The sequence below is a fragment of the Hordeum vulgare genome, chromosome 2H (assembly GCF_904849725.1).
Source record: "Hordeum vulgare subsp. vulgare chromosome 2H, MorexV3_pseudomolecules_assembly, whole genome shotgun sequence".
NCBI classification, from domain to species: domain Eukaryota; kingdom Viridiplantae; phylum Streptophyta; class Magnoliopsida; order Poales; family Poaceae; genus Hordeum; species Hordeum vulgare.
This window is the reverse complement of record NC_058519.1, coordinates 660,168,685-660,184,222: the sequence shown is the minus strand read 5'-3', so window position 1 is coordinate 660,184,222 and position 15,538 is coordinate 660,168,685. Positions and strand designations below refer to the sequence as shown.

Genomic DNA, 15,538 nt, shown 5'->3' with positions numbered 1-15,538 from the left:
GTGATCGGTTGGACCCAGACCATGTTCTTACATGTTCCTATTGGTTGACCTATTGAAACGAGGTGGAAGAGTCAAGTGGTCAAAGCCCGTCCGGCGCAAGTCAAAGGCCTAGATCTACGGGTCAACGGGGCTAGGGATATTTTGATCAGGTGGCCGTCGGGGGTAGATATGCCGACAAAACATCGCGCGGGTCCTCATGCATGTGTGAAAAGTGATGTGACATGCGTAGACGCCCGTCGCGGCGCTCCCGTGTGTGTCCCCCCTTCATTGTACGACAATGTCGTCGTCACTTTGAGGGGGAAAATAGCCGTGTCGGGTCGACATGGAGGGAACCTAGTGATGAGTTGGACTCAGACAATGTTCTTACATGTTTCTATGTGCTCACCTATCGAAACGAGGTGGAAGAGTCCATTGGTGAAAGTCCATCCGACGCAAGTCAAAGGCTTAGATCTACGGGTCAACGGGGCTAGGGTTAGTCTGATCGGGTGGCTGTCGGGGGTAGCTATGCCACCGAAACATAGCGTCGGGTCCTCATGCATGTGTGAAAGTGATGTGACATCGATAGACGCACGTCGCGACGCTCCGGTGTGTGTCCCCCATCATGGATGGCACTGCCGCAGTCACTTTGAGGGGGGAAACGTGTGCGTCGGGTCAAGCCAGAGGAAATCTAGTGGTGGGTTGGGCCGAGGCTGTGTTCACGGATGATCCTACGGGCTGAGCTATCATAACCAGGCTGACGAGTGCACTGTTCAAAGCCCGTTCGGCGAAAGTCAAAGGCCTAGATCTCCGTGGTAACGGGGCTAGGGTTAGTCCGGTCGGGTGGCTGTCGGGGGTAGCTATGCCACCGAAACATCTTGTCGGGTCCTCATGTATGTGTGAAAGTGATGTGACATGAGTAGACGCCCGTCGCGACGCTCCGGGTTGTGCACCCCTTCATGTACGACACTGTCGCCGTCACTTTGAGGGGGAAATAGCCGCGTCGGGTCGACATGAAGGGAACCTAGTGATGGGTTGGACTCAAACCACGTTCTTACATGTTCTTATGGGCTGACCTATCGAAACGAGGTGGACCAGTCCACTGGTCAAAGCCTGTCCCACGCAAGTCAAAGGCCTAGATCTACGGGTCAACGGGGTAGGGTTAGTCCGATTGGATGGGTGTCGGGGGTAGCTATGCCACCGAAACATTGCGTTGGGTCCTCATGCATGTGTGAAAGTGACGTGACATGCGTTGACGCCCGTCGCGACGCTCCGGGGTGTGCCCCCCTTCAGGTACGGCAGTGTCGCCGTAACTTTGAGGGGGAAATAGGTGTGTTGGGTCCTCATGCACTGGTGCCGTCTTTGTGAGCGGGGGAAAGGTGCGCGTCGGTATATATAAAAAAGTTTTTTAAAAATACTGCATATAAAAAAGTTCTTAAAAAATTATATAAAAATAAAGTATATGTAAAAAAACTTTTAAAAAATTAAATGCAGGTACGCCGACGGCTTAGCTGTCGGCACATTCCCTGCCACGTCACCGATTCGCCACAATATCCGGTCGGGCGGCATACCTCCTCCACTCCCTGTCATGTGGGTCCTCATCTATGCCTACGGCTAAGCCACCTGCCTCCAGCGCCGCCTCCACCTGCTGCCACTGTCACCTCTTCCACCTGCGGCCGTCGCCTCCTCCACCGGCGGCCGCTGCCGCCGTCACCTTCCCCCTGCCGCCATCACCGCCACTCCCAGGTTAGGCCTTGTACAGTTTCTTTCTTCTTTTGCGGGGAAAATAGGAACTTATTCTCTATTCTGCAATTAGCCAATTGATCTGCAGAATGGCCTGTGACACATTCAGATGTAATAAGTGCAATGCTTGTACACACATGGTCGTGACAGGGGGAAATAGCAGGATACAACTACAAGTGACTCACAGTTCCTCACTTGGTGGTGTTCTCAGTTTGCAAAGTAAATATAGCCTTGTTCCTAGAGAAGAGATTTCACAGGAAAACTTCCGGGCATAGCAGAGCTCCATCGGTTCTCTGAAAAATGAAATCTGATGGACCTATTATGCTACCCATATATATTAACTTGCCGTTTTCTGAGAATAAAGAAACTCAAGGGGAGTGGAGCCCCCTGATAAGAAGATCTAACAAAGTTCTAGATGTGTAGGTACTGCTAAAGTAAGTGAAATCTCTATGATCAGCTTTAGGAAATTTCTTGTCTGGTCATGAGTGAGCATGTTACTAAATTCTGTCAAGATGAACAAATATCTGAGAAACCTCCGGTCTGCCTAAAACTCCGCTCCAAGGGACAATAATTAAGTGCTGCTGATATTACAGCTGCTAGCTTCGTTATTATGTAAACATATACAGTATAACATACACCAGCCCAGCCAAACGCACATGATATAGCACACAAGTGTATATATTAATAAGTCAAATGTGTGTACAAGCATTGCACTTATTACATGGAACCGTATTGTCTAGAGGATAAGTTCATATTTTCCCCGCAATTATTTAGCCAATTGATCTTCACCTTCTGAAAATATTAGCCATCATATCTTGACCTCTTCTAAGCACATTCTAAACCACACACAGAATGGCCTGTTCAGGCTTCAGACCAGTAGAAGATGACACAGACAACGCCTCTACCATGAATCTCTGAATTTAGTCGGGTTTCCTTCACACGTCTCACTAGTTTCGGCGTTGCTCCCTTGGGCGTCTTGTTTGTAATTGTCTATTTATCTATAGTATTGTCTTATACTCCTATTTAAATTTTTGAAAGGCATGCTGTTTAAGTGAAGATTTTTTCTACTTTTATCTTATCAGTGCCTCAAACCTATGGTTTAAAGTGTCAATGCTTAATGTGACGTGATGACCTATTTTTTTTTCATTCGGTGGAATTAACATGATTTGTGGTGTTTCATCTTCGTGGAGTGATCATCGACGTTGGAGGTGTTGGTCCACGATCGTACCTCCTCTGATCGACTACATCCTCTACATTGGAGGGTGAGTAACAATTCCAGCACCTCGTCTGATTTTTTTCCATGTCACTAGATTTCATTTTCACATCAAGTCATGTAACCTAGGCGTCTCCCGTCCGAAAGCGTTGCATCGATAAATATGCATTCAATTGCATATTTATCACCACAGCTCTTTCGGATTGTCCGGCGTTTTCCACGGACAGCCCGAGGATGTGTAGATTGGGTACGTTGTCCATGCTCTACCCCGTTCCGAGACAGGATTTCGGCGGCACCTCCCCGTTTTTCTCTGGATGCACATTCTCCCGGCATTTTCCAAGACGGGGAGGTGCTGCCGAAATTCTGTCTCGGAATGGGGTAGAGCATGGACAACGTACTCAATCTATACATTCTCGGGTGGGATTAGGACCCATCTTTACCTATTAGAGATGTAGGTTAATTAGATGTCGTTCCTCGTCAACCCTATAAAAAATAAAACATTGATGTGAGTAATTTAAATAAATCCTTAATTTTGTTCTGTGGCTCCAATAAATCAGAGATCGCAGATAATCAATGGATGTATAGTTGGTTTTTCTGTCGGAATCAAGTAACATCAGAGTGGGTCGAGAAAACTGATGTGTTTTTGAAAGAGATACACCGCAGTCCAATGAGGATTGTGACAGAATGCCCCTGTGCCAAATGTAAGAGACGTATGTGCAGAGATAAGAGTGAGATGACTAATCACCTTCGCACGCATGGATTTATGCCAAACTTTAATATGCCGATAAACTTTGCCCAACGGGACCGTGGTAGAGAGGAGGTGATACAACAACGCATCGCTGGTTATGAGGACGATGGGGTTAGAGACATGCTAGATGATGTCTTTGCTGCACAACCGACACCTCCATCACATTCTGCGAATGAACCGGAGGAGCCGGAGGAAACCGCAAAGGCCTTCCTGGATATCTTGGCCTCGTCAAAGAAACCTCTTTACGAGGGTGCCAAGCTCTCTGTGTTGGATGCCATCTCGCAACTGATGACAGTGAAGGCCGAGTACGGCTGTAGCCAAAATTGCTTCGAAGCATTTCTGGGAGTATGGGCTAACAACCTCCCTGAGGGCCATGAACTGCCGAAAACCATGTACGCTACGAAGAAAATAATGAAGGCGCTCTCCATGGATTATGAGAAAATAGATGTTTGTCCAAAGAATTGCCTTTTGTTTAGGCATGAGTATGCGAGTGACAACTACTGTAGGAAGTGTGGTTCCTCTCGGTATGTTGAGGTGGTCGATGAGCAGGGTCAAAAGAAGCAGCTAAAAATCCCTGTGAAGGTTCTTCGGTATCTTCATTTCATATAAAGACTACAGCGCCTTTTCATCACCGAGGAGTCTGCCAAAATGATGAAGTGGCACAAGGAAGGGAAAAGGTACAATCCAAATAAAATTGTACATCCATCAGAAGGTGAAGCATGGAAGTCATTCGATACAGAATTCCCTGAGGAAGCAGCTGAGGCTGGGAATCAAAGAATTGCTATATCAGGTGATGGGTTCAATCCATATGGTATGTCGTCTAATCCATACAACTGCTGGCCCGTGTTTGTTATTCCCCTCAATCTCCCTCCCAACGCCATAATGCAACGCAAGACTATGTTCTTGTCGCTTATAATTCCGGGGCCTGAATATCCGGGGAAGAATTTGAGTGTGTTTATGTAGCCGTTGGTGGATGATTTGCACCACTCTTGGTACTTCCCGAGGTTGACATTCGACCGGCATCTGCAGAAAAAAAAAATATATGAAAGTTTGGCTACTTTATTGCATGCATGACTTTCCCGGATATGCCCTATTCTGCGGATGGTGTACAAGTGGGAAGATGCCTTGCCCAGTGTGCATGTAGGCCTTGCGTTTCATGTGGCTGAAGAAGGGTGGCAAGTATGTTGCCTTTGACCTGCATCGACAGTTCCTCCCTCCAGACCATCCTGATAGGGAAGACAAGAAGAACTTCACAAAAGGCCTAGTCGTCCATGAACTGCCCTTACTTGGCCAAGCATCCCACTTATGATTAACCCCTCTCGCAAGCATCCGCAACTACGAAAGAAGAATTAAGACTACGTCTAACCATAACATTAAACTAGTGGATCCAAATCAGCCCCTTATGAAGCAACGTATAAACTAGGGTTTAAGCTTCTGTCACTCTAGCAACCCATCATCTACTTACTACTTCCCAATGCCTTCCTCTAGGCCCAAATATGGTGAAGTGTTATGTAGTCGACATTCACATAACACCACTAGAGGAAAAGACAACATACATCATATCAAAATACCGAACGAATACCAAATTCACATGACTATTAATAGCAAGACTTCTCCCATGTCCTTAGGAACAAAAGTAACTACTCACAAAGCATGGATATACTCATAAACAGGGAGATAATAAATATCATATGGATCTGAATATATAATCTTCCACCAAGTAAACCAACTAGCATCAACTACAAATAGTAATCAACACTACTAGTAACCTTACAGATATCAATCGGCGTCGCGAGACGGCGATTGGATACAAGAGAAGAACTAGGTTTGGAGAGGAGATGGTGCTGATGAAGATGTTGATGGAGATGACTCCCCTCCGACGAGAGGAGTGTTGGTGATGACGGTGGCAACGATTTCCCCCCTCCGGGAGGGAAGTTTCCCCGGCAGGATCGTCCTGCCGGAGCTCTAGATTGGTTCTGCTCAAGTTCCGCCTCGTGGCGGCGGCGCCTCCACGAAAAAGCTCCGCGATGATTTTTCGCGGACAAAACCCTTGATATAGCAGAAGAGGGGGCTTAGTGGGCCACCAGGGAGGCCACAAGCCCTGATGCCGCGGCCAGGGGGGCCGCGGCGTGGGGGCTTGTGGGCCCCTGGCAGGCCCCCTCTGCTACTTCTTTCGCCCAATAATTCTTATATATTCCCAAAAAAATCACAACCTTCTGTGTTTCAGGATTCCACAATTTAAAACCTTTAACACCAGATTTATAACCAAGAAAAATGTACTTAACAACTCTAGGCTTCAACTTTCCATTATCAATATGAGCATAAGCAGTACAACCAAAAACTCTCAATTGTGAATAATCAGCAGGTGAACCAGACCATACCTCAATTGGAGTTTTCTTATTAAGCACAATAGATGATGAACAGTTAATGAGATAACAAGCAGTGGAAGCGGCCTCAGCCCAAAAACGCCTATGCAAACCTGCATTGGACAACATGCAACGGGCTCTAGAAATAATGGTCCTCTTCATACGCTCAGTAACACCGTTTTATTGAGGAGTATAAGGAACGGTGTAGTGTCTTGCAATGCCTTCAGACTTGCAATAATTCCCAAATTGCGTAGAACGGAATTCCATACCATTATCAGTACGAAGTATTTTTACCTTCTTTTTAGTTTGCCTCTCATATCCTTGTATCTGTGGATATACCCATATCCTACCCATTTATACTGAACATGTGGACCTTATCTGCGGAGCTTCAATATATGCTAGTTTGTGCTAGCTGGCGTTTGCGTTGGCTAATGGATTCTCCCGATGTTAGTTTGTGCTAGTTGGCGTTTGCGTTGGCTAATGGGTTCTCCCGATGTTAGTTTGTGCTAGCTGGCGTACCCATGACTTAACGGGTAGGACACAACTATTACCCATGGATATAAAAGTATTCGTGGGTAACCGTACCCATGGGTAAAATTGACATCCCTGATCAAACAGGAATTGTTTTAGAAGAGGAATTGTTCTGCTGCACGATAAAACTTTAGTCCGATTTGCATGTTCAGCGAGGCGAGGTCGGGTGCCGCTGATTGGTTATCGTTTAGATGGTCTGTTGCTTGTCCCCCGTCTCCGCCCCTATGTGTGAGCAAGGGATACTTCACGTCATAACTTAGAGGCTGTGTCAAAAGAAATTATACTTGACACAACCTAAATTGGAATTTATAGTCGATTGATACACAAATAGTTGGTCCATTTGCATAGCAGACCGATACACAAATACTTAATTGAGCAAGCAAACAAGCACTGGCAAAACAGAAATAGATAGATAGATGTAACTGGGCAAAGGGTATCATACTCCATAACATTCAGGCCAGAGCACCAGCAAACATCAAACATAACATTCAGGCCAGAGCACCGGCAAACATCAAGAGGAACATGCATATACCGTACTAACATAGGTCGGTCCTAACAATGGCTGACCAAGCAATGGTAATCTCCAGCTTAGAGCCACCGAGGTCGCAAGTGTGTTGACTTATGTTGCAAGCCTTGGGCCTGATCTTGACATGAGCTTGCGCCGTAATACCACCAGACTTTGAGTAGGCTTGAAAGAAAACTTTGAGGCTATCTTGGTATTGTCGGGAGTTCTCTTTCCGTAGTTGGACGGAAACAAGCCGCCTTGACAGATCGAGGTAACCGTATTTGCCAACTGGCATTTTTCCACACACGAAGTCACGAGAATCGAGCAGCACAACTTGGAAGCATGACGAATCATCAACAACTTGTGCAATGCCTTGAGGATCCACGCACACAACTTCGTGAGGTGGTGAGGAGCAAGCAATCCGGCCTCCATATTCAAAAGGCCATGGACCTCCACGGACGACGCGGACACTCACAAAAGTGGCCTGCACCGAACCATAAAGCTCCTCCACTCTTAACTCCGCTGTGCACAGGCAGTTTTCAAAGGTGAGAGTCTCTAAGCAATCAGCACTAGGGCAATCGGTGTAATGTTCTCTACGGTTCATCAGTGATCTGTCTTCACACTCGGACTCTGTCGCGCCCTTAAGTTTCAGCTGGACCTCAAAATCAACTGGGCTCAGAGCCATAATCGCCCGAGACGGGCCGGTCAAACGCAAAAAGGGATCCTGCAGTGCAAGCAACAACAACATCATCAGCATCAGCATCATCGTTACTACACATGCATCCTTAATCGCAACTCAATCTTAAAACAGACTAGAGTGGGCACACGCGCTAAGCTGATCGGCCCATCCAGGCAACAACAAAGACACACGTACGCGCGCGACAGCAAGGAAACAAAGAGGTTGAAAACAGACTAGAGTGGGCACACATGACACATACATCTGCCGTGAGCTCCTGGCATTCGTGCCTCGGCCGATCAAAGATGATGTTTCGCTTGCGGTCCGAGTTGTCTCGCGCAGCGACGACACCATACACTTGGAGCGGCCACCGCAGGTCGTGCCTGATCTCGCTGATCTTGAACGAGTAGACCTGCAGGCTGATCCCCTCTTCCGTCTCAGCATTGCAGGGTAGGGGCAGGCCGGGCGTGCAATGGGTGAAGTACATGGGGCTCAATGTAGCTGCACAAACAATTAACCAAATCAATCAGTCCAATTACAGTGTGCGTTTTTTCCACCGTACGTGTCTCTCAAAAAGGAAAGGAAAATCCAATAAAAGCAAGCGTCGATTGCAAAGCTATATATTAGGACCAAGAACAATCACTCTCATTAATTAAATTATTAAATTAAATGCATATACGTATATATTGTGGTGTTTAGCAGCGTCGGACTTACTCTCCCGCGTGAAGGTGACGCGGCGGGATGAGAACTCGGTGCCTTGGCGGTAGCTGTCGAACAACTTTTCTTCCTTGTCCATCTTCTTCCTCGCCGTCTCTTCTTCGTCCAACCCCTCGTACGAATCCCGCTTTGCCTGCTCCTCCTCGTACCTTTCATAGAAAGGCAGCAGCTTCCAGCTCAGCCTGTTGGTGCGGCGGCGCAGATCCTTGAACTGCTCTAAGATGGTGTGGATTATCCCCTCGCCGTCTTGGGTCGGCTCCCTTAGCGGGGCTGCCGGCTCGATGTCGAGTCTCAGGTAATCCAGCGTCCCTTGCAGTTCCTCACAGAGCTTCCTGATCTGCCGCTTGGAGATCATGGTCTTGTCCTCCTTCTCCTCATCAGACACCTCGCTCACCTCATCATCCTCATGAGTCAGCACCTCCTTCTCCTCATCAGACACCTCGCTCACCTCATGAGTCAGCACCTGCTTCTCCTCATCAGACACCTCGCTCACCTCATGAGTCGGTGTCGGCACCTCCGTCTCCTCATCAGACACCTCGCTCGCCTCATGAGTCAGCACCTCCTTCTCCTCATCCACGTGTGTCGACAGGGTCCCTTGCATCTCCTTGTTCCCGGTCTAATTTTCTTCCTCCAAGATTTGTATTGTGTCTAGCAATCCAAGCCTGCCTGCGTGTATATATATATAAACACCGGCGATGGGTTTGCGTGAGGCACAAAACTACCAACTCGGATATCCGACTCCAGCTACGATTACTTTTCCTTTTCTTTTGAGGCAATCCAACTACGATTACTGGTCCTACACTACCAGAAAAACCTACTACGCCTACGGCTTATTTTATGCCGACTGCTTTTTGTCGGGGCCGTCGGCATAGTTGACATTATGCCTACGGCTTTCTAAAAGCCCTCGGCACAGAAAAGCTGTAGGCATATCTACATCTACGCCGACGCCTCCGTCGGCATAGAAAAGACCGTCGGCCTACAGAATAGTATGCCTACGGCCATCGTCGGCGTACATAGGTCGTCGGTATACATGTGGGGCCGGCGACGGGCCCCGGTACGGGGGGTTGACGCCGTTGAATCTATGCCGACGACTAGACGTCTCGCCGTCGGCATAGATACACAACGTCCCGTCATCGATTCGGGGCGCACCGACCAGCAGCTATGCAGACGGCTGTCGTCAGCATATCTGCCACGTCATCGATCCGCAGCTTGTCGACCACCGGCCCTGGCCGTATCTATGCCGAGGGTTTTGCCGTAGGCATAGTTTTATTTATTTTTCTTTGCACCATGTGTGTGTGTATATATATATATATATATATATATATATATATATATATATATATATATATATATATATAAAATTTGATTAACTTACATGTACCATGTGTAAATATAAATGTATTATTATTTTTATGAATATATATGTACTTTGTACTTTTTTCGAATACGTTAATGATGGGTCGTCATTTTCTTTGAATATAGGTCCTTATATTTTATTAAAATCAAAAACAGCTCTGCCTACAGAAATATTGTGGTGGTTGCAAACGCCCTACACGCGTCTCCGGGGTGTGACCCCCCTCATGTCCGGGGTGTGCTCCCCCTCACGAAAAGTCAAAGGCTAGATCTGGTGTTCAATCGTTACACGGTTAGGCGGGACGGGGACCCTGGGGTAGCAGTGGGACCAGAGCGTCGCACCGGGCCCTCATACATGTCGTACGGTGTGGTGAGATGTCCGAAGAGGCGACACGCGGTGGACGAGTCCACTGGTCAAAGCCTATCTGACGCAAAGCAAAGGCCTAGATCTACGGGTCAACGGGGCTAGGGTTAGTCCGATCGGGTGGCTGTCGGGGGTAGCTATGTCACCGAAACATCACGTCGGGTCCTCATGCATGTGTGAAAGTGATGTGACATCGACAAACGCCCGTCGCGGCGCTCGGGGGTGTGTCCCCACTTCACGGACGGCACTGCCGCAATCACTTTGAGGGGGGAAATAGCCGCATCGGGTCAACATGGAGGGAACCTAGTGATGGGTTGTACTGAGACCATGTTCTTACATGTTCCTATGGGCTTACCTATCGAAACGAGGTGGAAGAGTCCACTGGTCAAAGCCCATCCGACATAAGTCAAAGCCCTAGATCTACGGGTCAACGGGGATAGGGTTAGTCCGATCGGGTGGTTGCCGGGGGTAGCTATGCCACCGAAACATCGCTAGGGTCCTCATGCATGTGTGACAGTGATGTGACATGCGTAGACGCCTATCGCGGCTCTTCGGGGTGTGCCCCCTTCATGTACGGCAATGCTGCCGTCACTTTGAGGGGGGAGGGGGAATAGCCGCGTCGGGTCGACATGAAGGGAACCTAGTGATGGTTGGACCCAGACCATGTTCATACATGTTCCTATGGGCTGACCTATCGAAACGACGTGGAAGAGTCAACTGGTCAAAGCCCGTCCGACGCAAGTCAAAGGCCTAGATCTATGAGTCAACGGGGCTAGGGTTAGTCCGATCGGGTGGCTGTCGGGGGTAGCTATGCGATGGAAACATCGCGTCGGGTCCTCATGCATGTGTGCAAGTGATCTGACATGCGTAGACGCCCGTCGCGACGCTCCCGTGTGTGTCCCCCCTTCATGTACGACAATGTCGTCGTCACTTTAAGGGGAGAAATAGTCGTGTCGGGTCGACATGGAGGGAACCTAGTGATGGGTTGGACTCAGACAATGTTCTTACATGTTTCTATGGGCTGACCTATCGAAACGAGGTGGAAGATTCCACCGGTCAAAGCCCGTCCGATGCAAGTCAAAGGCCTAGATCTACGGGTCAATGGGGCTAGGGTTAGTCAGATCGGGTGGGTGTCGGGGGGTAGCTATGCCACCGAAACATCGCGTCGGGTCCTCATGCATGTGTGAAAGTGATGAGACATGCGTAGACGCCCGTCGCGGCGCTCCCGTGTGTGTCCCCCCTTCATGTACGACAATGTCGCCATCACTTTGAGGGGGAAATAGCCGCGTCGGGTCGACATGGAGGGAACCTAGTGATGGGTTGGACTCGGACCATGTTCTTACATGTCCCTATGGGCAGACCTATCGAAACGAGGTGGAAGAGTCCACTGGTCAAAGCCCGTCTGACGTAAGTCAAAAGCCAAGATCTACGGGTCAACGGGGCTAGGGTTAGTCCGATCGGGTGGCTGTCGGGGGTAGCTATGCCACCGAAACATCGCGTCGAATCCTCATGCATGTGTGAAAGTGATGTGAGATGCGTAGACACCCGTCTCGGCTCTCCGATATGTGCCCCCCTTCATGTACGGCAATGCCGCCGTAACTTTGAGGGGGGAAATATCCGCGTCGGGTCGACATGGAGGGAACCTAGTGATGGGTTGGACTGAGACCATGTTCTTATATGTTCATATGGGCTGACCTATCGAAACAAGGTGGAAGAGTCCAGTGGTCAAAGCTCGTCCAACGCAAGTCAAAGGCCTAGATATACGGGTCAACGGGGCTATGGTTAGTGCGATCAGATTGCTGTCGGGGGTAGCTATGCCACCGAAACATCGCTCGGGTCCTCATGCATGTGTGAAAGTGATGTGACATGCATAGACGCCCGTCGCAGCTCTCCGGGCTGTGCCCCCTTCATGTACGGCAATGCCGCAGTCACTTTGAGGGGAGAAATAGCTGTGTCGGGTCGACATGGAGGTAACCTAGTGATGGGTTGGACCCAGACCATGTTCTTACATGTTCCTATGGGCTAACCTATTAAAATGAGGTGGAAGAGTCAACTGGTCAAAGCCCGTCCGACGCAAGTCAAAGGGATAGATCTACGGGTCAACGGGGCTAGGGTTATTGCGATCGGGTGGCTGTCGGGGGTAGATATGCCACCGAAACATCGCTCAGGTCCTCATGCATGTGTGAAAGTGATGTGACATTCGTAGACGCCCGTCACGGCGCTCCCGTGTGTGTCCCTCCTTCATGTACGACAATGCCGTCGTCACTTTGAGGGGGAAATAGCCGTGTCGGGTCGACATGGAGGGAACCTAGTGATGAGTTGGACTCAAACAATGTTCTTATATGTTTATATGGGCTGACCTATCGAAACGAGGTGGAAGAGTCCATTGGTCAAAGCCCGTCCGACGCAAGTCAAAAGCCTAGATCTACTGATCAACGGGGCTAGGGTTAGTCTGGTCGGGTGGCTATCAGGGGTAGCTATGCCACCGAAACATTGCGTCGGGTCCTCATGCATGTGTGAAAGTGATGTGACATGCGTAGACGCCCGTCGCTGATCTCCAGGGTGTGCCCCTCTTCATGTACAACAATGTCGCCGTTACTTTGAGGGGGGAAATAGTCGCGTCGGGTCGACATGTAGGGAACCTAGTGATGGGTTGGACTAAGACCTTGTTCTTACATGTTCCTATGGGCTGACCTATCGAAACGAGGTGGAAGAGTCCACTGGTCAAAGCCCGTCCGACGCAAGTCAAAGGCCTAGATCTACGGGTCAACGGGGCTAGGGTTAGTCCGATCAGGTGGCGGTCGGGAGTAGCTATGCCACCGAAACATCGCGTCGGGTCCTCATGCATGTGTGAAAGTGATCTGACATGCGTAGATGCCCGTCGCGGTGGTCCCGAATGTGTCCCCCCTTCATGTACGATACTGCCGCCGACACTTTGAGGGGGAAACGTGCGCACCGGGTCAAGTCGGAGGAAATCTAGTGGTGGGTTGGGACCAAGCCGTGTTCACGCATGATCCTATGGGCTGAGCTATCGTAACGAGGTGGACGAGTCCGTTTTTCAAACCCCATCCGGGGAAAGTCAAAGGCCTAGATCTCCGTGTCAACGGGGCTAGGGTTAATTAGTCCGGTCGGGTGGCTTCCGGGGGTAGCTATGCCATCGAAACATCGCGTCGGATCCTCATGCATGTGGGAAAGTGATGTGACATGCGTAGACACGTGTCGCGGCTCTCCGGTGTGTGCCCCCTTCATGTACCGCAATGCCGCCTTCACTTTGAGGGGGGGAAATAGCCGCGTCGGGTCGACATGGAGGTAACCTAGTGATGGGTTGGACTGATACCATGTCCTTACATGTTCCTATGGGCTGACCTATCGAAACGAGGTGGAAGAGTCCACTGGTCAAAGCCCGTCCGACGCAAGTCAAAGGCCTAGATCTACGGGTCAACGGGGCTAGGGTTAGTGCGATCGGATGGCTGCCGGGGGTAGTTTTGCCACCGAAACATCACTCGGATTCTCATGCATGTGTAAAAGCGATGTGACATGCGTAGACGCCCGTCGCGGCTCTCCAGGTGTGCCCCCTTCATGTATGGCAATACCGCCGTCTCTTTGAGGGGGGAAATAGCCGTGTCGGGTCGACATGGAGGTAACCTAGTGATTGGTTGGACCCAGACCATGTTCTTACATGTTCCTATTGGTTGACCTATTGAAACGAGGTGGAAGAGTCAAGTGGTCAAAGCCCGTCCGGCGCAAGTCAAAGGCCTAGATCTACGGGTCAACGGGGCTAGGGATATTCTGATCAGGTGGCCGTCGGGGGTAGATATGCCGACAGAACATCGCGCGGGTCCTCATGCATGTGTGAAAAGTGATGTGACATGCGTAGACGCCCGTCGCGGCGCTCCCGTGTGTGTCCCCCCTTCATTGTACGACAATGTCGTCGTCACTTTGAGGGGGAAAATAGCCGTGTCGGGTCGACATGGAGGGAACCTGGTGATGAGTTGGACTTAGACAATGTTCTTACATGTTTCTATGTGCTCACCTATCGAAACGAGGTGGAAGAGTCCATTGGTCAAAGTCCACCGACGCAAGTCAAAGGCCTAGATCTACGGGTCAACGGGGCTAGGGTTAGTCTGATCGGGTGGCTGTCGGGGGTAGCTATGCCACCGAAACATAGCGTCGGGTCCTCATGCATGTGTGAAAGTGATGTGACATCGATAGACGCACGTCGCGACGCTCCGGTGTGTGTCCCCCATCATGGATGGCACTGCCGCAGTCACTTTGAGGGGGGAAACGTGTGCGTCGGGTCAAGCCGGAGGAAATCTAGTGGTGGGTTGGGCCGAGGCTGTGTTCACGGATGATCCTACGGGCTGAGCTATCATAACCAGGCTGACGAGTGCACTGTTCAAAGCCCGTTCGGCGAAAGTCAAAGGCCTAGATCTCCGTGGTAACGGGGCTAGGGTTAGTCCGGTCGGTTGGCTGTCGGGGGTAGCTATGCCACCGAAACATCTTGTCGGGTCCTCATGTATGTGTGAAAGTGATGTGACATGAGTAGACGCCCGTCGCGACGCTCCGGGTTGTGCACCCCTTCATGTACGACACTGTCGCCGTCACTTTGAGGGGGAAATAGCCACGTCACGTCGACATGGAGGGAACCTAGTGATGGGTTGGACTCAGACCACGTTCTTACATGTTCCTATGGGCTGACCTATCGAAACGAGGTGGACGAGTCCACTGGTCAAAGCCTGTCCGACGCAAGTCAAAGGCCTAGATCTACGGGTCAACGGGGTAGGGTTAGTCCGATTGGGTGGGTGTCGGGGGTAGCTATGCCACCGAAACATTGCGTGGGTCCTCATGCATGTGTGAAAGTGACGTGACATGCGTTGACGCCCGTTGCGACGCTCCGGGGTGTGCCTGTTGGAAATATGCCCTAGAGGCAATAATAAAATGGTTATTATCATATTTCCTTGTTCATGATAATCGTCTATCGTTCATGCTATAATTGTATTAACAGGAAACAGTAATACATGTGTGAATGAATAGATCACAATGTGTCCCTAGCAAGCCTCTAGTTGGCTAGCTCGTTAGTCAATAGATGATCATGGTTTCCTGATCATGGACATTGGATGTCATTGATAACGGGATCACATCATTGGGAGAATGATGTGGTGGACAAGACCCAATCCTAAGCCTAGCACTAGATCGTATTGTTCGTATGCTAATGCTTTTCTAATGTCAAGTATCTTTTCCTTCGACCGTGAGATTGTGCAACTCCCGGATACCGTAGGAGTGCTTTGGGTGTATCAAACGTCACAACGTAACTGGGTGACTATAAAGGTGCACTACGGGTACCTC

General features: G+C 49.7%; 1 protein-coding gene across 1 annotated transcript; it reads right to left on the bottom strand.

Moving 5' to 3' along the window:
• Positions 1-7,089: 7,089 nt before the first annotated feature.
• Positions 7,090-9,126, bottom strand: LOC123431343. Its single transcript, XM_045115157.1, has 3 exons — positions 8,473-9,126; positions 8,021-8,259; positions 7,090-7,806 (listed from the first exon to the last, which is right to left on the bottom strand). Exons 1-3 carry the CDS (start codon positions 9,074-9,076, stop codon positions 7,114-7,116), a joined length of 1,536 nt encoding a protein of 511 aa, XP_044971092.1. The 5' UTR covers positions 9,077-9,126; the 3' UTR covers positions 7,090-7,113.
• Positions 9,127-15,538: the final 6,412 nt, after the last annotated feature.

Coding starts and splice junctions, on each gene's coding strand:
- LOC123431343 (XM_045115157.1), bottom strand. CDS start 9,076: ATGCAAGGGACCCTGTCGACACACGTGGATGAGGAGAAGGAGGTGCTG. Junction 8,260..8,472: donor CGTCACCTTCACGCGGGAGA/GTAAGTCCGACG, acceptor TTGTTTGTGCAG/CTACATTGAGCCCCATGTAC. Junction 7,807..8,020: donor GCCAGGAGCTCACGGCAGAT/GTATGTGTCATG, acceptor CTTGCACTGCAG/GATCCCTTTTTGCGTTTGAC.